At 47.6% G+C, this 23630-nt stretch overlaps 2 protein-coding genes across 5 annotated transcripts in view; both read right to left on the bottom strand.

Annotated features, from left to right (window-relative positions):
- KLHL3 (kelch like family member 3) overlaps positions 1 to 21132 on the bottom strand; it is a 62011-nt gene extending 40879 nt beyond the window's left edge. Inside the window, exons 1-3 of one of the 4 annotated variants that reach the window (XM_032702949.1) lie at positions 21083 to 21132; positions 12989 to 13054; positions 501 to 617 (exon numbers count right to left, since the gene is read on the bottom strand). In XM_032702949.1, coding sequence (XP_032558840.1) covers positions 501 to 617; positions 12989 to 13029 — 158 coding nt within the window. In that variant the 5' untranslated portion in view covers positions 13030 to 13054; positions 21083 to 21132. Of the gene's footprint in view, positions 1 to 500; positions 618 to 7946; positions 8003 to 8276; positions 8379 to 9302; positions 9492 to 12988; positions 13055 to 21082 lie in introns of those variants that run through there. The other 3 variants (XM_032702952.1, XM_032702951.1, XM_032702950.1) reach the window with 3 other exon arrangements.
- On the bottom strand, positions 19335 to 22281 carry HNRNPA0 (heterogeneous nuclear ribonucleoprotein A0). Its single transcript, XM_032702957.1, has one exon. It carries the CDS (start codon positions 21927 to 21929, stop codon positions 20988 to 20990), a length of 942 nt encoding a protein of 313 aa, XP_032558848.1. The 5' UTR covers positions 21930 to 22281; the 3' UTR covers positions 19335 to 20987.
- Between the last annotated feature and the right edge of the window lie 1349 nt (positions 22282 to 23630).

The following is a 23630-nucleotide window of genomic DNA, read 5'->3' as shown; positions in this document are numbered from 1 at the left end:
CATTCTTCCTGAGCACTTGCCTTTTTTTTTTTTCACCCCTTACTCTGGAGTGCTAAGCTCAGACTGAGTGATGCTGCCAGTTAAAGAGACTAAGAACCGTGCATTAATAATCTTTGGTCTGTAATTATGCGTAGGTGTCTTAATGTCTATAATGTTCTATCATTGGGTTTCAGACCATTATCTTAGTTAAGAACATAGTTTACAGCTGAATTTGCTGTAAGTAATGGAAAAGACTAAATGAATTCTTATCTATAAGTGAGGGCTATTTCTCAGATAACATTTTTGAGCCACAGCTGACTCCTTCTGCTGGGAAGACAGAGGTCTGAGGCTTGGGAGAGCAAACCACCACAAAAGGGCTATATTTTAGCTTCCCACTTGTTGATTAATCCTCTACATGCAACCATTAGCTGTAACAAAGATGGCACAACCTATTTTCTGAGTCTCCCAATCAGCACAATTCTGCTCAACGAGAGAGGGTGCCCAGTAAGTCAAAAGTGTACCTTCGTAATTCATTCATGACCTTGAAAGCCTTTCTCATGTGAGAGGGATTGACTGTCACTGTGCGCTGCTCCTTTTCATCTTCAGCTGCCTCAGAGGAACGGGGGCTCTGCTTAATGCTAAAAACAGGGACAAAAAAAAAAAAAAGGAGTAAAAAGTTTGATTCAATGGCACTTTTTAAAATGAGCATCGTAAAACTGCAGCACAGGGCATTAAGCATGGAGTTATTCACGTGTTTGTTAGTCAACTCAGGTTCACTACATCACAAAATGCAGCTACTTCTCATGGATGTTGAAAGCCAACTCAGCCTACATTTCAGTCAGCAGAGAAGAAAAGAAAAGAAAAAAGTGCCAAACACTTGAGGACAAAGCCCAGTCTAACAGGCTTCAGGCCAGGAGAGCAGTATAAGTTGAAATTCAAGCCAGAACATAATCGCCTCACTGAAAATAGACTTCAGCACTGGGAACTACAAGAGTACCACGGATTTTTTAACATCCATACGGAGAAAGAGAAGTTTAGCCTTCAATGTCCCATCTGAAAAAGGCAAGCACACAATACATGACTTGTATCTTCTATAGAGGCAAGCAGAAAAGGACTATTAAAACTCCCTGCCCAGCTTCCAAAGCATTAGCTTTACTGAGGCCACATCCCATTTCCATTTTAGAAATAGGTCCATTTATTGCCACTGAAATGTATGGAACGAATTATTAAACCTTCCTACCAGAACCAACAGCAATGCAGCCAATGTCAAACCAGAAGCACCCAGTGCTGTGCTGTGTTTAACCAGGCCAACAGGTGCCTCAGGCACACACGTGTCCTCATGACTTTGTTGGGAGCATTGGCTCTTTGCACAGAATTGACAGCAGGTCGATATCTCCACCTCCCCGATCTGCGAGTGTGCCAAATCACTCGTAGCTAAAGGTTTCCACCTAGGATAGAAGCAGCACTTCGAGGCAGGTCCCTGCTCTGCTCATGCCCACGGTTCACCCCTCAAACCCTCAGCAGGCAAAGGCAAATAAAACAAGTCAAGGAGGGTTGTCCGTGTCAAAGCCAACTCGAAGCGAATGGCAGACTTTGGGAGGCAACTCCACCACCACCATGTGCCTGACACGAGACCTTCTCAGAGCTTCCTTCCAAAGGACAGCCTCCCTCAGCTTCACCTCTGTCCCCTCCTCCCTGCCACCTTTCTTAGTTGGGCTTGTATCATGATAAACCAACAGTCTGGGCAGCCCATCATCCTGGCTCCACCGGTGACCAGGAGGTGATGTCTGAGGAAGAGCACACAGCCAGGGAAGTGTGGAAGGATCCTCCCCAGAACAGTCCACCAGCCTCTGCCAAGGTGTGCATGCATGCACATATCTATCTATACACATGTATACTCATATCCAACGACTTTCCCTCTGAAAAACACATTGTTCGCTATTTACAACCCCTTTGACAGTGTGAGGCCCTTGCTGAACATTACATCCTCCCCACTGCCTGCTCCTGACAGGTGACTGTCAACATCATCATGTCTCTTGAGGGCACACGAAGCTCTTCACCCCCCAAGCTGTCTTTGGTGGGCTGCACTGTCCTTCCTCTCAAAGCAAAAGGCTGAACAGCAGCCAAGCTGCACACAGCTCACACACACCCTTGCATACTGAGCAGCCTCCAGCTTTGTGCCTGAGACAAAGGTTAATGCCAAAAAACAGCCAAGTCCAATTCTTTCACTTTGCTGAGCAAGTGAAATATTTTCAGTCATAAGTGAAGCCGCCAGGCTGAGCACAACATCACTCAGCACATGTCCCAGGGAGGAAGACAACTTCCCAGACTGCGTTACAGTTGTCATCCAATTAGCTCAGTAGGGCTGGATTTAAAGAAAAAAAAATCAGGAAGGAGAATATCTCATGTTAAAGGCTCAGTACTCAGGGGACTGGTGCCAGGCAGTGACACAACCAGCTTTTCTATCCCTGGAGAAAGCTGAACTCATTCTGTGCTGCACGTACTGCCAGAGGTGTCCACGGGCATGGAGCAGCACTGGCACTCAGCTCTTCCCCAAGCCTGCACACTCCAGTGAGGAAGCCTCCTGGCTCCAGGGACACAGCCTAATTCAGCTAAGCCTCACTGTTGTATCTATCAAAAGCCCTGGGGAAATCTTAGGCCAACTGAAGTTTGACCACAGCTTTGAACACCCCAGCAGAAACCCTTGGTTTTTGAACAGCTAAACCTGCCCCTTCGGCAGGACAGAGCCAAGCAGGGAAAAATGAGGCTCTGGAAGTGCAAGTGACTTCACTGAGCTTTCAGTTTCCAAAGCCAGAGCACGTACAGGAAGCAAACAAAGTAAACAAAAAAGAAAGGAAAATAAAAAAAAAAAAAAAAGAAAGTGAAACCAAAAGGCAGCGTCAGGGACAGCCCAAGGCAGGACAGCTGGACACTGCAGGACACTGCTCTGGGCATCATCACAGACATGCCTCACAGATCCAAAATCAAGTGATGCACACAGAAGTCATGGGGGTTCTTTAACAAGAACAAGCACACCACCAAGATTTATTTATTAGCACTCCAGCGCTGGAGACCAAAGATCCTTTATGTTCAAACTTTTCCGCTGGCAAAAGACACAGTTCAAAGGACACAGCAAGTTTCACTGAACACCAAAGTAAATGTCAGATCAACAAGGCTTCATAAAGCCTCAACTCCACCAACATTTGGCTGTGTATTTTAAAAGCAAAAAAATTCCTTCAGAATGTTGGGAAAAGATCAAGCAGTTCTTCCCAAAAAGCAGCAAAAAGGTAATTTTTTTAAAAAACATCCAAAGAGACATTCTGAGCTTTATTAACAGGGGTGGATTTCACCATTTGCCAAAGGCTTACCACAAAAAAAATACTGCAGATTGTCTGGTTAAAAACTTGCTTCAAAAAAGATCAAGATATGCTATTTAAAGTTTTTTCCAAATGACTCATATGAAAAAACAGATTTTAAAAATTAATGGCCAGGAGCCTTTAACTCATCTTCGAGACGAACTCAGCTTCCACAGAACTGTGTGCCAGTAATGAACAGAGGATGGTTCTGTCTGGGAGAGAGATTTTACACCTCCCTGCACACACTCTCAGAGATCACCGACACATTTCCAACGCAAAAATGCAAGAACCTGAACGCTCCAAGCAAATGCAACCTGCCACAAAGCAAAAGCTGCCCCTGAGAAGAACAAACCAGCACATTGCACAGCCCTTTTCTGAGATTTTTTTTCCCCCCACAAGGCTAAGAATTGTTACCTGTTGTAATTTTAATGGATCGAAGCAGAGGAGGAACGGTGTCCTCTGATCAAAGGTATCACATGAGACCACCCAGACATGCTGGAGCCCCTGAACCCCCTGACCCTGGGACTTCCTCCCCAGCACCTTCATGTTTGCCAAGCTCATGTCCTACTACACCAGCAGGACTCTCGAGTCAGCTGCCAGGAGCAATTTGTTCTATTCCTGGGCTATCCAAGGCCGTGCACTGAGTGAATGGACAAATGATTTAATTTCCCTGGGCCAGACGAGCATCCTCTTTATGGACACAGCAGGATTCTCCTAAAATAAGCAGAGAGGCTCTTCGTTCCAGACAGTGCCCACCCCACTGCCACCTCCTGCACGGCCTTTAACAACGTCCCCAAGCAGAATGAATGAACCCTGATTTGAGGGTCCCCAATTAATCCAGGGAAGCTAATCAGTACCCCATTAACACCATGTTCCTCCTCTCCAGGACCCCTAGCAGAGTTGGGCTCAGGCTTCCCAGGGCTCACAGCCCAGCTCCTGCCTGAGCATTCCCACATTCCGACGGACAGAAAGGTATTTTAAAAACCCATAACCCACTGTTCTGCTGCCTACATATATCAACTATAAAGTTGGGTTGCCTTAGTTACCAGCAGTAATTACAGATGTCTTTGTAGATTATGGGAAAGAATAAAAGCCTTCCTCAGAGATAAACTGTCCCCTAGCAAGATTATTGCTGTGCAGAGAGCTGGTAAACCCCAGGAACAAAAATCCCAGCTCTGCCAAATCCAATTCTAACCCTGGCTTTATGGGAGCCAGGAGTTCACCCTGAAGGAAGGGTAGCTCTCAAATGCACTCTCCTTCAGAGCAGGGAAGGACGAGTTTCTGCACGTGTTTCTGGGAGAACAGCCACTGGGCTCAGTTCCCAACCCAAAGTGGGCACCACAGAGGTCCTTCTCCACCTTCTCCACTGGAGAGGTGATGAGACTCCAGACATGTCCAGCCCAGTCTCATCCCACTGTGCATCACTGGAGGGGTCTCTGGGAGCTGCTCTAGTCTCCTGCCACAGCAGCACAGGCTGAGTTCTGCTCTCCTGGTTGTCCCCCAACACCACAGAGCTTCAGCACCACAAGCCTGGCCGAAGACTCAACCTGCCCTTCCCACAGCACAGGCAATCCACCATCTCCACAGGGGCTTCATATCCTTAGATTAACTTAAAAATGACTGCTTACTGTAAATTTTCTAAGCCTATGGAGCTTCTTTGTGGTATATGTTACAATCATGGCCATAAAATGTTAATCTCCAGTTTCTGAGAGGTTTGACATCACTCTGATCTAAAAAAGTGACAGAAGCCCAATAGCAGTGAGTAGGGTTCAAAATTTAAATGCCTCTACTAAGATAAATGGAGACCAAAATATTAATTTAATCTTAGCAAAAGGAAAAATCATTTTATCTTAACTGGCCTTATTCTCTGTTTGGAATCAATGGCCAAAATCACAGTGCAAATACATTATGTCCAGCAGTTTTATTCCTCAAGCCACAGTAAGAAAAATAAGTCAGTGTAACAGCAGAGTTATAAAAATCTCAATTTCTGAAACTGTCTTTAGGTCTATATAAAGACAGTAAAAAAATTGTGACTAAAGGAATCCACATACTGAGCAGGCTTTTGAGAGGATTTCAGAGAAATGCATTATCATTAAAACGTATGGGAGGCAGCATAATGGAAAGGATTATTTTTCTTTAAATAGCAATATTATTTTCCTATTTTGTTGAATTTTTTCAGTGCCCGCATCAACATGGAGACATTAGCTCAGAAAAACACACAATTGGCATAGAGCAGATCCCCAAAAGGAGATATTCATATCAAAGGAGACCTCAGGGGAAAAGCAGACTTCGGGAACTACTGAGAAGAAAAGTCTTTGCTGACAGTAATGGAAACAACACAAAATAATTCAAATATGACAATACCGTTTGCTCTCAAGCAAATATTGTATCTCTCAAACAAATATCACAAACACGCTACCTCCACTCAAATATAGAAAAAACAGGTGTTTTAATATTTTAACCAAAAAAAAAAAAAATTAACATTCCAGGGAGTTTTTTTCTATTCAAACTCAAACACATCTTACAAATTCAGAAGTAGACTATCATGCCTGACCATTGCCTTATGCAATTTCTCCATAAAATGAAAATCCCTATCAGCACAGCAAAGGAAAACAAGGATTCTGGAATATTTTACTGCCAAATGTGAATATTTCAGGTTAATTCCCCCTTGCCCCCGGCTGCTTCTGCCCGTGTGCAATGACATGGGCACATGATACCACTGAACAACCGGGATGTGCAAGTTAACAGGATATTTGAGTCCTGGCAGGCCCAGGACCAGAGTCAGAGGTGATATGAGCACCATCACCGTGTTCCTCACTGACTACAGAAATGGAAAACGCAGTAATATTAAAAACCAGGGGGAATTCTGCCATCACAAAAGTCACAGAGTGTAAAATCGGAGGACTAATCTGCCTGACACGGATCTGAGTGGAAATGAGGGACAAAAGCACAAGGACGAGCACAGACCCAGCCCGGGGTGCTCACCCACCAGGGTCACTTTTGAACACCCCCTGCCAGGACTTGCCCCGAGCAGGCACAGCAGCCTCGGCACAGTCCCACACAATGTGCCCTCTCCAAGCACAAAGCAGGTGAATATTTCCAGCTTTCCTTGCCAAGAGTCAAACCCCACATCATTACTGCCTGCAAGCAGTTCAGGACCACCTCCCTCTTCCCAAAAACTAGAAATACAAGCAGCAATTTGGGTAATCGTTCCTCGCTTCCACAGGCAGAGAACGTGCTGATGGGGACAGTCCTTCATGCCCTAAAAACAGATGGTCTGGAAAAACAGGATAAGGCAAAATAATCCAGGTACTTTCCCAGTGACTTTTTCACCACTGTATCCTTTAACCAGCAAAAGGCCTCCAGTCAAAATGAGACCATTGCTGGTAACCATCAAAAAAACGTAATAAGCAACAATGTCAAGGATTGATCCCAGCCTGGGGTATCAAAACAGCTCTGCTCTACTTCCTCAAACACAGACTCACTCAGATAAATAAAGAAAAATAAAGGAAATCCCATTCCATGAGCTGGCATCTAGCATGACAAACTAAGATTTCAAGGCACTTAAAATAATTGATATTTGGATTAATATCCAGAGGTGGCTCTCCACAACCCTAGAGGATGCAGAAGCCTGACAATGTAATTTAGAGAGAAACGTGGCAGGATGAAAGTTTTGTTTTGCACATTAAATACACAAACAATTGCATCACTTGAGTCACAGAAGGGCAGAGAGCTGCCCCTTGGAGCTTGGAAAACACCTCCCACAGGCTGCTGTGAATGCTTTGCCTCAACGAAAGGAAAATTTCGAGAATTTGGGGGTTGATTCCAGCTTAATTTTTCAATGTATCATATTTAAACAAAACTTCTGTCAAGCCCTGACTATCAGTCGTACCAGCAGGTCAAGCCCCCTCGCTGTTCCCCCACTCACTGCAAGGTCACCAGCACAAAAGGAAACACTCAGCATATCCTGTTTTTAAAAAAATATTGCAAAAAAAACCCCCAAACCAGCTTAATGTTTAATTTGAAGCAGCACAAGAGGCTTCTGGTGTGCGAAAGGCACCTGACAGAGGAGAAGAACAAGGGCAGAGCTGAAACACTGGACATCTCTCTGTATCCCTGAGGTCCCTGCACAGCAATAACATCTTTTATGGGTTCGGTGGGCATTAGGTCGACTCTGTAAACACTTCTGCAGATTTTGGAGCAGAATAGCTGCCTTGCAGTAAATAAAGTCTATATGGCCCAGCTACCGTGCGAGGGAGACGGGGGATCCCCTGCGCTGCCCTAACACCCGGCAGGGCACGGCTTACACACGCAGGTGGGAAAACCGACCCCCAAAGGCTCCACGGACGTTACAGATTTTCATTCATGACTCAGAAAAGCAGCAAATATCAGCGGGTCTGTCTTCGGCGGAATGCCGAAGTCGGCTGCCCGAGGTTCCAGCCACGAGCAGCGCAGACACAACCCCGGCGTTTCGCGAGGCACAGCGGCTGCTCACCCCCCCTGCCTGGCATCCCATCGCCCTGCCCGGCATCCCATCGCCCTGCCCGGCACCTCCATTTTAGCAAACACACACACACACACACACACACACACACCCCGCGACCTGCCTCCCTCCTTAATTCACACCCGAAACACATCCCACGGAAACCCCTCCGCTGCCTCGCTGCGGGCACACGGGGCGACACCGCCTGTCACCATGACATTGCAACATCCACGAATAGCTCGGCAGGCGCCCATCGCAGGCGGCATTCCTGCAAAGCGGGAAGCAAGGGGCTGGGAGGGAGGGGGGGGGGGAAATCCCCTCCGGCAAGGGGCTGGGAGGGAGAGGGGGGGGATCCCCTCCGGCCGCGTCCCGCGCAGCTCTCCCCACCCCGCGGAAGGTGCCGTTCCCGGTGCCTTCCCGGCGCATCCCCATCCCGCACAAAGGCCGGCGGTACCCACCTCTCGTCCTCCATGGTGCGAGGGAGGGGAAGAGGCGGCGGGGCCGGCTCAGCGCCCCGGGCCCGGCATGGCTGCGAGCGGCCGCCCCCGCCCCGGGCCGCTTCCTGCGGGAGGGAGCGGAGCGCTGCGAGCCGGGCGCGCCCCGCCGCCCGCACCGCACCGACTGCGGCCCCGCCGCCGCCTCCCGCAGCCCCCCTCCCTCCCTCTTTCCCTCCCTCCCTGCTTCCCTCCCTCCCCCGGCGGGGCTTGCGAGCGTCTCCGGGCAACGCCGGCGCCGCCCCGCACCGCCCCGCACCGGCCCCGCCGCCGCGGCCAAGCAGCGCAGAGCCCGCCCCGAGCCGGCCCCGCACCCGCGGAGCAGCTCCCCACCCTCCCTCCCGTGCCGCTGGCGGGTGGATGAGCAGAGCGGCGGCCCCAAAAAACGCCTCGGGTCCCCGCGATCTGCGGGGCTGCGGGGAAAGTTTCGGTGGCTGAGCATCCCCGGCGGCCACCCCGAGGAGCGCTGAGCACCTTCTCCAGGAAGGAGAGGGTGCCAGCCCCTCTAAGTGTCCCCACAGCCCCCTGCAGGGGGCTGTGGGGACACTTAGAGGGGCTGGCACCCTCCGGTTCCTCTCCACTTCCCCAATTTGTCAAAATCTTCCAGCCCTTTGTGCAATCCATCAGGCCAAATACACCCTGCACAGGCAACATGGGTCCTTCTAAACTGCAGGTGCTCTTCAGCCTAAAGCGCTCAACTAAATCACATTTGCCCTTTTCATTTACAATTGATACACATGCAGAGGTTTTTACACGAATCTTTTTCCCCCCTCGTTTTATTAAGAGAATTTTTCGGTTGTATTCTGTAACAGTGAGGCTCTAGAGGTTAACTGTAATAAAGACAAGAAACATTCACATTACTCATAATGTGAAAGAAGCTTTCACATTACTCTTCCATTCACAGAAAAGTTCTCGTGCAAAAGAAAGAGATAAGTATCAAGAGATTTCTCTTGCAAGATGCCATTTCATCTCTTTTGTAAATAAAATTACCTTGCTCTTCTATGTCTCTCCTCAAGCCATGTCCTCAGCCTAAGTTTCACACATCTTTTAAAATGTATCAGCAACGATGGTTGAACAGATGCAATTGCAGCTTCCACAGGAGGGTTTCAAAAGCTTGTTGAGGATCTTAACTAGTGATCACCCTCATTCTTCAGATAAGAAAACTTAACACACCTGAAACTTTAAGGACATTATTAAAGTCACGTGGGGATGGAGACTCCAGAGTCCCATTGTTTAAACACCGTTTGGCAGCCCCCCCATAAACAGGAGAAATACAGATAAAGCCATGAAGTCAAACCTCACACAGGACTCAGGCAAAATTCCTTTATTTTCCCTTCAGAATCCTGTTAAACTATCACTTTAACACACCCAAATCCTCAAGTACATCCCAGTGTCCAGCCTTACACACTTGATGCACAGCATGCAAAACTGCAAGACGTGAGCTCAAACCTAAATTGAACCAAACCAGCAACACTTTCTTATGTGCATTGATCCACTGGCTTGTGTACCACTGAATTCTACAAATCCTGACAGTAACCACAGAAAGGTAAATCCCAGTGACAGACAAGCAAACCAGTCCTTGCTGGAGTGGGACAAAAGCATGTCCCAGTAATCAGAGATTATCTTTAGAGCAGCCTTGCAAAATAATCATGACTGGGTAACAACCCCAAGACAGAAACTTCTTGCTTGTTTTTAGGTTCAGAGATTGGTCTCTTGTAAAAAGCATCCAGCTAAAAGGAATAAGTAACGCTTGATGGGTGGAAATTTTCCAGCCTCTTTCAAAAATTCCTAGTGCCAAGTAGTCCTAAATTCCTTCGACATCTAATCTACCTTCAGTCACTGACAACATATAACTGATGCTCAGAGTAGAAAGGTCCACAGAGCTCCTGTTCCAGCCAGTCCCACCATCCCTTGGCCCACCAAAACCTTTCCAGATTCCTGCAACAATCTTCAGATCTACAGTGAAAGACCAAACTCCCCAACTCCAATGAGCCACAGGGAGAGGAGAGCAAAGCATTGCCAGTGTCCCCATGGCAGCAAGGAATTTCTTCAATAAAAACGGCAGGAAGGGAGGGAATTAAACAATGCCTGCCAATCTGATCCAAAACTACCTACTAGCCTTAAGTCCAGCAGGTGGTTTAGCCCTGAGGTTGAAAGTAAAGGACATTGAGTGCCGACAAGAATTTAATTCTGTGAAGAGCCCCAATACATTTGAAAAATATCCTGCCAATCTCCACAGCTTCTCCAGAAAACAAACTCCATCAAGGTGGGAAAAAATCCTTCCTAGCTCTGCAAGGCAAAATGCAAGAGCCCTGAATCACAGGATCATACAGATTAAATACAACACAAACAATGATTTGGGAACCCATCACTTCACTGTACATACCTGTTTCCAGGTATATACCAATATACAGGTTCCATAGAGTCATATCATAAGCAATTTCCTATCTTTAGCACCTCTCCTGTTTAGCTGCATAATCCCTTCCACCAGATTATTAATCAGCTTTCTTTAAAAAATAATCCATGGCTTTGGCATTGAAGAGCTGGTAAAGGTGTACACAAAACACTGCATTCATGGAAGCTTCCGAAGTTGCATCTTCTCAGCCTAAATTGCTTTTCAATGTGTTGGGTTTTTTTAAAGTTGGGTTTTTTATATATATATATATATATTCAGATATTTATATACTTAGATAAATATGTTTATATGTATATGTACATTTTTATTAAGGTATATATTAAGTATATATATTGATCTCTGAGTGACCAAGCTGATCTGACCCTGAAGCTGGTCCTGTTTTAAGGGGTGTTTGAATCAGATCATCTCCAGAAGTCCCTTCCAACTAAACTTATTTTGTCATTCTAATTAAGTAGAGATTTAGAGATATCTGCATTTAGACCATATGTTTTTTGGGAGAAGGTCCATTAAGGAAATTAACATAAGAAAAGCAGTGTAAGGTATCTATTGAGATAGCTGCTCTGGTATTCTCTGTGGTGAACTGAAGTCACTCAGAGGTGGTGCGCAGGTACTGCCCTGGCTCCCAAAGGACCAGGAGCTCGAGGTGCCTCAGCAGGGAAGGCCTGAAGGTCCCTGCTGCCCAACCAGTGCTCGACTTCAGAGCAAGCTCTCACATAACAGAACCAAAACAGCAGCTAAAATTTACCTACTGCAGCAACTCACAGAGATTCAGGTTATCACCAGGCTCAAAAGGAAGCACTGTGACACCTTCTAGGTAAGGACCTCCCGAGAGCTGGAATCAGTGATGATGTGGCAGCTGCAGCAGTAGGAGACTCCCGAAGCACTGGTTTCTAAATGTGATTCATCGAGCAGAGGGCTGGAGCACCTCCCCAGCACCGTCCCCCCCGGGATCCCTCCCCAGGCGGAGATGCTGCAGGAGCCACCGGCATCTCCAGAGGAGCTCCAGACTGTTGCCCTCTGCTGGTACACGACCCCTTCCCACACTCCCGCCTGCCACAAGCCAGCAAAACCGGGCTTTAGACATGCATTTTCCTCTAGTCTTTCAAATAAACCACCACTCCTATAGAAATAGTAGTTTTATTCCAACAGCTTTTAGAGTAAAAAACCCTGGTCATCTTCACACCCCCCAGTTGTGATTTCGGGAGCCTGAGCTGTTCTACTGTTCACCCCACACAGCAGGAACCCACCAGCTGAAAACATCCTTCCTGCTGCTCCTCTGACTCTTCCCTGTAGCATAAGCCACGGATGTCACCCGCAGTCACCTGTGTCAGAGGCACAGACTTCCTGCCCTGCAGTCACATTATGTATTTATCAGAAACCTGCAGGAAGGTTTGCAGATAGATTTTATCATTTAGAATTGAGCGCTCAAAAGGAAAAAAAAAAAATAACATTCAGGAAGAAAGCTGTAAAAACAACTGTTGTGGGTGCTGGAGCAAAGGCAAAGGCTGGTATTCAGATGCCTAAATATCATCAAGTCTCTCTGCCTCTCCTCAGAGTCCATCTATCTACTGAAGTGTACAGTTCTCACCACGGGCTGAACACATGGACTTGAGAAAAAGTTTAGGCTATGGTCCAAAAAGTGGGACTTTTTTTTTTTCCCAAAAATTTTTTGCAGAAGATATCATTTTAATGTGATTCTTTGTCTTCAAAATATAACCCTTGATGCTTCCATTGTTCCCTTCTGTAATAAGGGGAAATTGCCCATATGCTTCATGAAGATGTATGGCTTAATTAATATTTGTATACTGTAACTCAGAGAGACCAGCATAAACAAACCTATTCTCATTCAGGAACTCACAACCACAACCCAAGTCTCCTTACTATTAGTCCCTGTACACTCATTGCCTCGCTCTCTTCCTGAAACCTTTTAAAATATTTGATTTCTTGTTCTTTGCAAAAGCCAAGAAACACAGTCTACCACCCTTGTATCGTAACATAACATGTTGCAACACCGACACAAATGGACATCATGCAGCTGTCACACACAGAAATTTAGGCAAGATTGTTTCTGCAGGCACATTATTTCACCTGAACAGCAAAAGTTGTCTCAGGCAGCATGTCTTTCTCACCGGTAACAGATTCTCCTTCACTATCCTAGTTGGTATTTTCTGGGCAAACCCCTTTTTCTGCCCAATCTCCACAGCATATTCAGAGTGGGAACTGTATGTAAAGGGCTCAGCTCGGGTTCCTGTTCACTTACTGGACTTTTGTGGTGTGCTTTTCAGGGCTCAGCTTTCCCATCCTCTCATCCAGGCAGAAGAGCACCCTGTGAGGGAGCAAGAAAACACACTTTGAGAAGGCATCAGAGAGCGTGTGGCATCAGCTCATTGCAACTCTTTTGGAATAGAGCAGCACCAGCAATAAAACAAGCCGAGCTCCTCCTTCCCAAGGCGATGTTTCTCAACTCCCTCTCATCTGACTCCCCAATATACCAAAAACAAGAGCTCCCCGTTGCCACCAGCTACCCACAAACCCATGGTAACATTTCCAAAACACACGTGCTGCTGATTCATCACCAAGCTCGTGCCTCAAAGAAGTTGTGAAAGTCAAATTCATGCTGCAGAGTGGAAGCCCAGATTCGAGCTGGTGCTGGGTGAGGAAAAGCAAACTCCCGTAACAGCATCTGAATGATGTAATTAGAGAAAAATAATTTGCCTGTTTTTAAGACTGCAGGAAATAACAGACAGGTGGGCTTAAAGGGAAAGGCACAGTGATGCACACCAGGTCATTGACTGCATGAGCTGGAATTCCTTGTGCTCCTGGGGATCTCTCTTTTCCAGGATACGTCTCCATGTAGAAAGCTGGTACTCCTCTTGCAGAACGCACTTTGCTAAACACCCTATGCAAGAGGCATCAGCAATTACAACTACAACCACCCTGCAGTCCTGCAGTGATCTCAGGAGAAAAATCCTGAATTTGCCACCAGGACCCAAAGGAGCTCTCTCCAGTAAAGGGAGCATCATTATTCCAGCAGTGGTGGAAAGAAAACAAATAAACAAGCCCAAATGAAGTCTCACAGTGAAGGACTTCGGTCAAATTTGTTACTCAGTAAACTTAACAGATTACTAAAACCTGAAGAGGTACTAGATAATCACAAGGAGAGAACTGGGAATTTAAATAGCTTTAGAGATCTTTCACAACAGTGCCACAGCCAACCAGCCCGAAACCAAAGGACATCCCTACTGAGGAGGGAGGGGACCTGGAGGATGAAATAGGGGTAAACTCTTTCAAAACACGGTTGATAGTGCTGTGCTTGTATACAATAAGCAGGTAAGCACAGCCTCCCCCCCCCAGGGCTGTGCCCTGCCCATGTTGCAATTTGCTCATCAGGGTGTGTGGTTGGGAGAGGAGGCTTCCCACCGGAGCTGTGTCAGCGTGCAGCAAAGACAACAAGATTATTGATCCACAGAGAACAAGTAAAAAGCACAGGAACCTCCAGTCCCAAACACTACTTGTGCATTTTATCCAGCATTGCTTTAATACAAATCTGTGCTGGAAACAGGGACAGGACTCCTGATCTTTCTCCTTCCCAGTCAGTGCCTGCAGTGACTACACTCATCCTTCCTTCCCCCCAGGGTTTTGTAGAAAGCAAATTTTCTTACAGAACAGAAAAAATCCATTGTAAAGCTATAGAAAGCCACAAAAGTTACAGAAATGACAGAAGAGACTGAGATGATATTCATCTTTTATATTGACTAGATTACAGCCTAACAGCATGTTTTCAGATGTGTAGCTTTGCCTGTCTTTCACTTCAACGAGCATTCCCAGGAGAGCAGGGCTTCTGTGAGACAAACCAGTTGGCAATTCCATGGTACAAAGTAGCATTTGAACAAATTAAGTATTTTCAGATTTTTCAGCTCGTTCTGCTTCTAAGGAATTTTTCTGCAATGTTAATCAGCGATTTGTACTTTGATGGTGGTGAGCAAATGTGCATCTTGACACATTTCCAGCCAGAAACGTAATCCCTTTCTAAATTGGCATCAATTCCTTACTGCATTACTCATGAAAAGAGATATTTTTAGTAGTTTGATGAATATAATATGTACCAAAATTGCACATAGCTCAACACAGTCCAATTCTTTTTTTTTTTTTTTTTGAAGAGCTGTTCTTTCCAGATCTGTGTCTTTTCCATTTGCAAAAGCATTTGGGAATGAAACTGCACACATCATGCTAAGAGGGTCAATATCCAGATGCCTCAGACAGATGGCATTATTAGTCTGCCTGGGCTTGACATCCAGTTTTCAAAGTTAAGGAGCTTTGGTTACTTGGATGGCTGACAATCTGAGAATAGCCCGAGCTGTAAGCCCAGCATTTACTCTAACAGCAACAGGCAACACTGCAGCTTTGCCTAAACAGACTTTGAGCAAATAAAGTTACACCAAGATTAACCACACTTCAAAAAATACTGTTTAGGATTCCTACTGGCAAAGGCCAAACCATGGACAGAGAACTGGACCTGAATTTTATTTTTTATGCTGGCTGTTGTTGCTTTTTTCTTTTGCTACAGCCTAGACCTGAACTGTTCCATCTTTTTAGCTGTTCAGTCTATTCAGTATATAGAGCTACAGGAAACAGAAAAATCTGAAGAATGTCTCTTCTGCACTGAACTACAGCTTTATAGCCCTTGTTCTTTCAGTGTTCCCACTGCCCATTTTCCCAGCAAGATGTTTTTAAGGGGAATATAGATATGATTAAAACACTCTGAGAACCATACAAACAAGAGGTATCAGTTCAAAAACTACTATTCCCTCCCATCTATATACAACAGAGAGTTCTGGGAGCAAAGTAAAAAGACTAGGATTTGTCAAAGGAACATCAAGGAGGAAAGCATCCAAACTCCATCAGCCCCTTTACAAGTCCTAATTACAGAGGTAAATGACAGAAAATTCCTAGGGAAAAATACATAGCAGAGAGACTTTCACCCTGTTATGAGAAATACACATCTGACACTCATCAACAGTTATACTTACATTACAGCACAAAGAAATACTCATTAAGGTAAGTGGAAGTAGAGGTAATGTCTGTGTGTACACATACACATGCCAGAAACAATAGAGTAGTAATGCTTCAATAGATCTAAAAAATGCCCATCAACAAAAGCAAATAGTGCTTGTCCAGGCTGGCTCAGATCTCCCTGTGGTGTGCTTGCATCGTGAAATATATTTTCAAGTGAAGCAGGGATACAATTGTTTTATTCATTCAAGAAATACAAAAATAACAAGCAGAAAATTCATCCTTAACGGATGCATACATTAGATCACAGAATCAGTTATGCAAAACATGTTAAATAACTCACTATTTTGTAAACCACACCTCTGGCTAAGGTGAAAGACAAATTTTGGGTGTTACACTTTCAATCACCTAATAATTAATCCAAGGTATTATGCACAGACAGTTTGAAAATGCCTTCTTCCTAAGAGCTCTGAAAGTAAAGGTCTGGAACAATGTAAACCACAGAAATGTAGTACCAACTGCTGATTAGGTGATAAACACTAATCCATAACAGCTACAACAGGACAAGCAATGCTAATCTAAAGGCTTGGCTAAGCTGCCTTCTATCAGAAAACCAACCCTGTCCCAGACTGTTGGAGCAAAACCCTGTTCTCACAACACACACCGTGTTCTGTTCACCCTGTGCACATCAGAGGGGTGTCCTTCAGGTTATTTCTTAGACACTAATTAACAATTTGAGTCAAGCTTTTGCATTTTAGAATGGACATTCTGAGGCACATGGAAAAAAGCAGCTGCTCTATTTTCAGACTTGAATGGGAGGTTGGGGTCCTCAGCACCATTCCAGCTCAGACCCTTTCCAGCAGGAGTAGGAATGCCATTATTTTGGGACAACAGTATCAGCTGACAGGGCAGGATAATAAACCAGTGTTCTGATCTACACCGTCCACTTAGGTCTTTCAATGCTAAATGATAGCAAAATTTGCTTTATAGAAGGGATCTAAGTTGGAGGGAGGGTAGGGGCAAAGCACACCATAAAGCATTTGAGAACTTTGAGTTAACATTTTTAGACATCTTAAATATTTCTGTTTCACAGGTCGTTAAGTCCATGTGCAAGAAGTACCAGACGGAGTTCAGGCACCTCCTGTCAGTGCCCAGCTCTGCACACCCTGATCTCCTACAGGTCTGGGCTCCTGTGAGTGCAGCTGAGAGTCCCAGAGCCAGCACTGGAGCCTGAACTGCAGCTGCACCACTCGCAATTATTGCAACACCCAACACAAACCCGAAAGCTTGCTCAGCTCTGGAGGGCAGGGACTGTCCACCCAAGCACACTAGAGAGCCTGCAGGGCAAGACACAGCTTTTATTTTGCAAGTCTGTCACTGCTGTCAGTGACCCACAGAGATTTGCTGCCACTGAAGCTGTTTCAGCCATCACTTCTAAACCACCTTTTCATCACCTACTGTAAAACAAACACGTGGGAGGTACTTCCACCAACTTGTGCAAGTATCATTACATTATGTATACAGGTGTTTCAGCATGTTTCCTTTTAATGCAGTAGAAGCCAGTATTATAAAAGTGTGAGTTAGGCTAATTTTATTAGCCAAATAAAACATACAAGTCATACAAGAAACAGAATCAAGAACAAATTATACTTTGGAGTAGACATGAACACCCATTGCTACTAAAAAACTACATGTACATCACAACACAGTCTGAAAAGTTTGGTTTGGGGAATTTCTTTTTGGTCATGCAGATTACAAAAATAAAAAGAACTTCTGTGTTTTAAGAAAACTACTACACTTTTACTTTATTAAATGCTAAAAGTAAACCAGTTGCTCTCACTATTCTATTTCTCACAGGTGACACCAGCACAATCCGGTATTCGGTTCTGAACAGAAGGCCATAAAATTACTGAGATATTTTCAGACATAGGAACTTCAGAACTCAACTACAGACTAAGGGACAGCAAACTAAAGTTACTTCATTTCTATCTCCATGACCATCCTAAAGCAACTGTGAAATCACAAACTTTTACATGCCAGCTACAACACCTCATGTCATCTCAGTTCTTCCCACACACCTCTGTGAAGACAAATCCACCCAGGGGGCAGAAAATTATTAAATACCTTTAAATAAATAAGCAAGGCTTTATCAACAAATCTGATTACTAGGAACTGTACTAGAAACAGCTCTATATTCATAGGTAAGTCACTGTGTCTTTAATGTTACCCAATACAGATTTACATCTTTCTATATCCCAGCACTGCTGCCCCAAGTGCTGACGTGAGCCTCTCCAACATCACCTGCAGTGTGAAGAATTCCTTGCTCCAGAGAGACCAGAGGTCAGGGCAGAGCAAATGCCACTTACTCAAGACACCACAGAACATTGTTAAACAGGGGACAGTATTTTCAGGGAGAGACAAGGCAGCACACTCCCCAGTACAGGTGCAATTTCTGGGATCAGCTCTCTACTCTAGCAGACATGAGTCCTACAAGGACTATTGCACAGAGATAACCAAACAGCACATTTCAGTACAAGGGTTCCCAAACTGTCAGATTTCACACACAAAGTCACTTTTTTTTAAAAACCTACTTGTTTCTAGCATCAACACATTCTGCCACAGCAGGTAACATATGAAAAGACCATAAAGCTGTAGTTGGTGCACAAACCTTTACCTTCCCGAGTCAAATGACAAGCCACATCACAACAGTGAATTTAACCATTTCTCTCCAAACCAGGCTGGTCCTTGATAAGGTTAAGGCAACTCATCAATGCAAGGGACTAAATCATACACCCAAAACTGAGACATGACCTAGAACTCAGTAGCTCATTTCACCTACAAACAGGAGAGCTGTGCTTCAAGTGATGTTCAAGGATGACTGTCCAACATGGTTGTAAAATGCAAAGGTAAAGTAAGAACTTCAAGCTGAAATAAAACCACCTGAAGCTGTGTGCTGACAAGAGGCTGGCACTTGCAGTGTTTTACAAATAGTTCTCTGAAACTACTTTGATTTACAACAACATATCAATGATGCTGGTTCACAACAGAGGCTAACAAGCTTTTGAGACAAAAATTACAATATAGTTGCAAACAGCAAGTTATTTGGAAACTATTTATAAAAGCTAAGATAAGCCAAAGGAACCAGTCTCGCTCTAAGAGACATAAATTACCACAATCAAGAGGAAACTCAGCTCTTGGTTTAAATCCTGATGATACCAAAAGGTTGTCCTGTTTATTTAAGCACAAGTGATTAAGTTGATGCAGTTTCACTTCTAATAGCAACAGAAAGACTCATTTCAATTAAAATCAGCACCAGGTTAGATTGACATCAAATAGCAACAGTACCTTGAAATTTCATGCGAAATCCTTCAGCCCAGAAGCACAAAGCCCTAGACACTTAACTTCCCACTGGGATCAGTGGGAATTATATGCCTAATATCTTGCGTATCTGGAGCAAAGCAAAAAGCAGGTTTTACGATGCAGTCCCATGAAGCATCAGCATAAATGACTAAGTGCTCAGAAACCTGAAGTCAAAACAACTTTGTACTTTTGAAATCCATGCCCCGCATCATATATACTCTCACTCAAGCATATAAGGAATTCAAATCTTTTATTTGATATCCATAAACCCATAAACGTTGCTATTCTATATTTCTATGCAGGAAGGCAGTTTTCCCCTAAAACATTATGCTTTTTAATAAACAACAAACTTTAATTCTATTGCGTGAAAGGGCTACAAATATACATTTGTTAATCAAGCAGACTACACAGATATTTTTGCTTTACAACTGGCACCTATATTGCTGGTACACTTGCTGGCTCAGTTCTCAGAGCACTTTGCCCATGGAGGTTAGATTACCACTTTCTGAAATATGGGCAACTGCAATTATTAAAAAAAATTACGTGCTGAGGCAGGTATTGCAAATCCGTTCCTTTTTTTTTTTTTTTTCCCCCAGTCAGTACTCACAGAGCCCATCTTCATTCACAGTGCAGATGTCATTGCACTCTACACCAACCTGGTGGCATAAAATAACGTTCAGAAGTCTGGTACAATTGTTAGCAAACCGGTTTTGCTCCCGTTTTAAGGAAGCCCACAGCACGGAGCTGCCATCCCGACAGCAGATGGAGCTGCGAGAATTCGCCGGGAAGTTTAAGGAAGGACAATAGTTCCGAGTGAAAAAGTCTGTTAACCCGGTACTATGAAAACAAGTACGTGTTAAATAGAAGGGACAAATGTCGACCCTTTCCTGGAAGGAATCACACACAGACAAACCCATAAGAGGACTTGAAAACTAAGCAATCGGAAATTCTGAACATTTTATATGAATGAAGCACATGCTTAACACAAACTATTTCTTCAAAACTACACAGTACATACGTTGATGGAAAAATCCTATAGAAAAAAACTGACCAAACATGTCAGCACGTCAAACTGCCTAGTACAAGATGGTGGATGCACACGAACTAAGTGAGAACGAGAATTTAAAAAACAGACCACATCCACGGATTAGTACTTCAAAAATTTCTCTGTCAAGTGTTTGAAAGCCACTAGCAAAAAAGTTCAGTTAGGACCTTTACCGGCAACAAAATATTTACTCTAAGTACATAGAGATTTTTAAAGCAGAAGAACACTTGCTTCAAACCTAGAAAAGCCTGAAAACCGTACGGAATTGATCCTAGGAAAAAAAATTAGACGTGTAAAGGTCAATGAACACAATGATTTATTTAAAAAATAAAAAACGTAAAAACCATTTTTTTTCCTCCTTTACAGAAATGTTAAAGTCAGTCATGGGATCCGAGTAGCTTTTGTAGAAAAAAACGTAGTAGCCAGGTATCGAGTCCTTACAACAAAGGAAATTCCCCCCCTATCCCTCCCCAGTTTTTACTCCAGATCAGCAAGACATTTCCCACCCCGCAACCCCCCAAAAAACAAATTAAAACAAGACATTTTTCGTTGCTAGTATAAAAACGACCAAGGTCCAAGTAATAATAAAAAAATAGAGTCCATCAATGACTGTAACACAAAGTATGTGTATGTGGGGCCCAGTCCATCTTCAGAGAGAACGAAGTGGCACAGGCAGCAGAGGCGACCCTCAGGGGGCATTTAGGAGCCGCTCCCACAGCAGGGAGGCATTTAAAAGGAGCTGCCGTTCGGCGGGTGAGGGGAGAAACCATTGAGAAGCTGCCCCGTATCGAAGGGAGGGCTCTCCACGCCTCCCTCCTCAATGGGTATGGGCACTCCAAGCTCAGAACGAGCCGCCCCCGTAGCCTCCCCCACCGTAACCTCCTCTGTACGGTCCACTGTTACTGCGGCCCCCCCAGTTGCCGCCCCCTCCTCCACCTCCTCCGCCGCTCTTCATGGGGCCGTAGGAGGACTGGTGCTGGCTGTAGCTGCCGAACCCGCCGTACCCGTTGCCGTAGTCGCCGCCGCCCCCTCCGCCGCCGCCTCCGTAGGACCCGCCGCCGTAGGAGCCGTACCCGCCGCCTCCGCCCCCGCCGTAGCCGCCGTAGCTGTTGTAGCCGCCGCCCCCTTTGGAGAGCCCGTTGTGATCCCGGTTGCCGGAGCCGCCGCCGCCCCGGCCCCTTCCTCCTCCTCCTCCTCTGCCTCCCCGCGAGGGCCTGGAGGAGCCGCCGCCGCCCCCGCCCGCCTGGATGTCCTCCTTGGGCACGGCCTTCTTGACCTCCACGCGGTGGCCCTGGATCGGGTGGAACTTGACCACGGCCGCCTTGTCGGCGGCGTCGTGGTTCTGGAAGTAGACGAAGCCGAAGCCGCGCTTTTTCCCGCTCTGCTTGTCGGCGATGATCTCGGCCTTCTCCACGGGGCCGAACTGGCTGAAGTGCTGCACCAGGTCCCCTTCACCCACGTCCCCCTTCAGGCCGCCCACGAAGAGCTTCTTCACCTTGGCGTGCGCGCCGGGCTTGGCCGAGTCCTCCCGGGACACGGCCCGCTTCAGCTCCACCGCGTTCCCGTCCACCGCGTGGGGGGACGCGGCCATGGCGGCGTCCGCCTCCTCCACCGCCGAGTAGGTGACGAAGCCGAAGCAGCGGGAGCGCTTGGTCTGCGGGTTGAGCACGACCACGCAGTCGGTGAGGGTGCCGTAGGCCGCGAAGTGCTCCCGCAGCCCGGCCTCCGTGGTCTGCACGTTCAGCCCGCCGATGAACAGCTTGCACAGCTGCGAGTTCTCCATGCTGCTGCCGCCGCCGCTGCCGCCGCCGCCGCCGCGCCTGGGCCTGGCCCCGAGACTCCTCCTCCTGTTCGGGGGCAGCAGCTCCGGAGGTTTTTTCCCCCCTTGCTCCGTCTTGCCGCCTCTTCCCCCCGCCGCGAGCAGCGCGACCTCAGGGCTGCGGCGGCCGCCGGCGGTGGGTCCCTGGGCGCGGCGCGGCGCCTCCGCTCCCGCCTCAGCGGCCCGGCAGCGCAATCGGGGCCTCCCCGGTGCCGCCGCTCCCGCGGAAAGGCGGGTGGGGGTGGGGGCGAGCACAGGGCGCGCACAAAATGGCGGCGGCGGCTTCTCGGGAGCGCGGCCGGCGACTGGTGCCCACACAAAGGGGCCGCCGGGAGCTCCGCCCCCCGCGCACGCCCCGTGCTCAGCTGCGGCCAATGGGGGCGCACCGCCAGCGCCGCCAGCCACTCAGCTTTAAGGAGGCGGAGCGGTGGGCGCGACGGACGCGCGCGGCGGCCAATCAGAGGGCGCGACCCCCGCCACGGCTCCGGGGGGGTGCGCCGGTTGAAGGACGGGGCGGGCGGCCAATGGGGGGCGCGGGACGCGCTCGGCGCGCGCCGAGCTGAGGGGCGGGGCGATGCGCCGGGCCCGCGGCCAATCGGGGCGCGCGCTGCGGGACGGCGCGCGCTCCCTCGGCGGATGGCCCCGCCCCGCGGCGCGCGGGGGGTCGCGCGGGAGCGTTTGAACGCGGGGACCGTTGGGAGCCCTGAGGGGGGACCCGCCCGACCCCTCACGGAGCCCCGGGCGGGGCAGGGGGGGGCGGGCACCGCCGGGATCACCCCGGAGCACATCGCGCAGCACGGCGTCCTCGCGGTTCTGGGGAGATCCCGTACCCTCTCTGGGCAGTCTGTGCGCGGTCACTGCACGGGAGGGTTCTGCCTCATGTTCAGGTGGCCCTTTCTGTGCATCAGTTTCTGCCCGTTGTCTCGCGTCCCATTGCTCGGCACCCCCGAGCAGAGCCTGGTCTCTCCTCCTAAGACCCCCCCTCTGGACACCGACACTCCTGGACCCGCGGGCACAGCCCCGCGGGGCTCTGCTGTCTGTGTGTCCCTCGCCTCCCCCTCAGGGCATCGCGAACAGCGAGTTCCTCACTCCCCTCCTCTGGGGTTTACCCGCTCCGGTCCGTCCGCTTCCCGTTTGCTGCCTCTTAGCGGTGGTTCTTCCCAACTTGTGTCCATCCATCCCTTTTCAACACACTCCCAACTGCCCGGTCTGTTTTCTCGGAAGGACATTGAGGGGTCGGAGCGTGTCCCGGGAAGGGAACGGAGCTGGGAAGGGGCTGGAGCAGCAGGAGGGGCTGAGGGAGCTGGGGGGGCTCATCCTGGAGCAAAGGAGGCTCAGGGGGGACCTTCTGGCTCTGCAACTCCCTGGCAGGAGGGGGGAGCTGGGAGGGGTCGGGCTCTGCTGCCAGGGAACAAGGGACGGGATGAGAGGAAACAGCCTCAAAGCTGTGCTAGGGGAGAGTGGGATTGGATATCAGGAAAAAATTCTTCGCAGAAAACTGTCCAGCTGCCCAGGACAGTGGTGGAGTCACCGTCCCTGGAGAGATTTAACAGAGGTGTGGATGTGGCACCTCGGGACATGGGTTAGTGGTGGCCTTGGCAGCGCTGGGGGAACGGTGGGACTCGATGAGCTCGGAAGGCTTTTCCAGCCTAAACGACTCAGTGA

The sequence above is a fragment of the Chiroxiphia lanceolata genome, chromosome 15 (assembly GCF_009829145.1).
Source record: "Chiroxiphia lanceolata isolate bChiLan1 chromosome 15, bChiLan1.pri, whole genome shotgun sequence".
In the NCBI taxonomy this organism is placed as follows: Eukaryota; Metazoa; Chordata; class Aves; order Passeriformes; family Pipridae; genus Chiroxiphia; species Chiroxiphia lanceolata.
Note: the sequence above shows the minus strand (reverse complement) of the source record. Positions and strands in the feature narration are given on the sequence as shown.

What these genes read in the sequence shown, in the direction of transcription:
- HNRNPA0 (XM_032702957.1), bottom strand. Translation starts at nt 21,929, where the DNA reads ATGGAGAACTCGCAGCTGTGCAAGCTGTTCATCGGCGGGCTGAACGTG.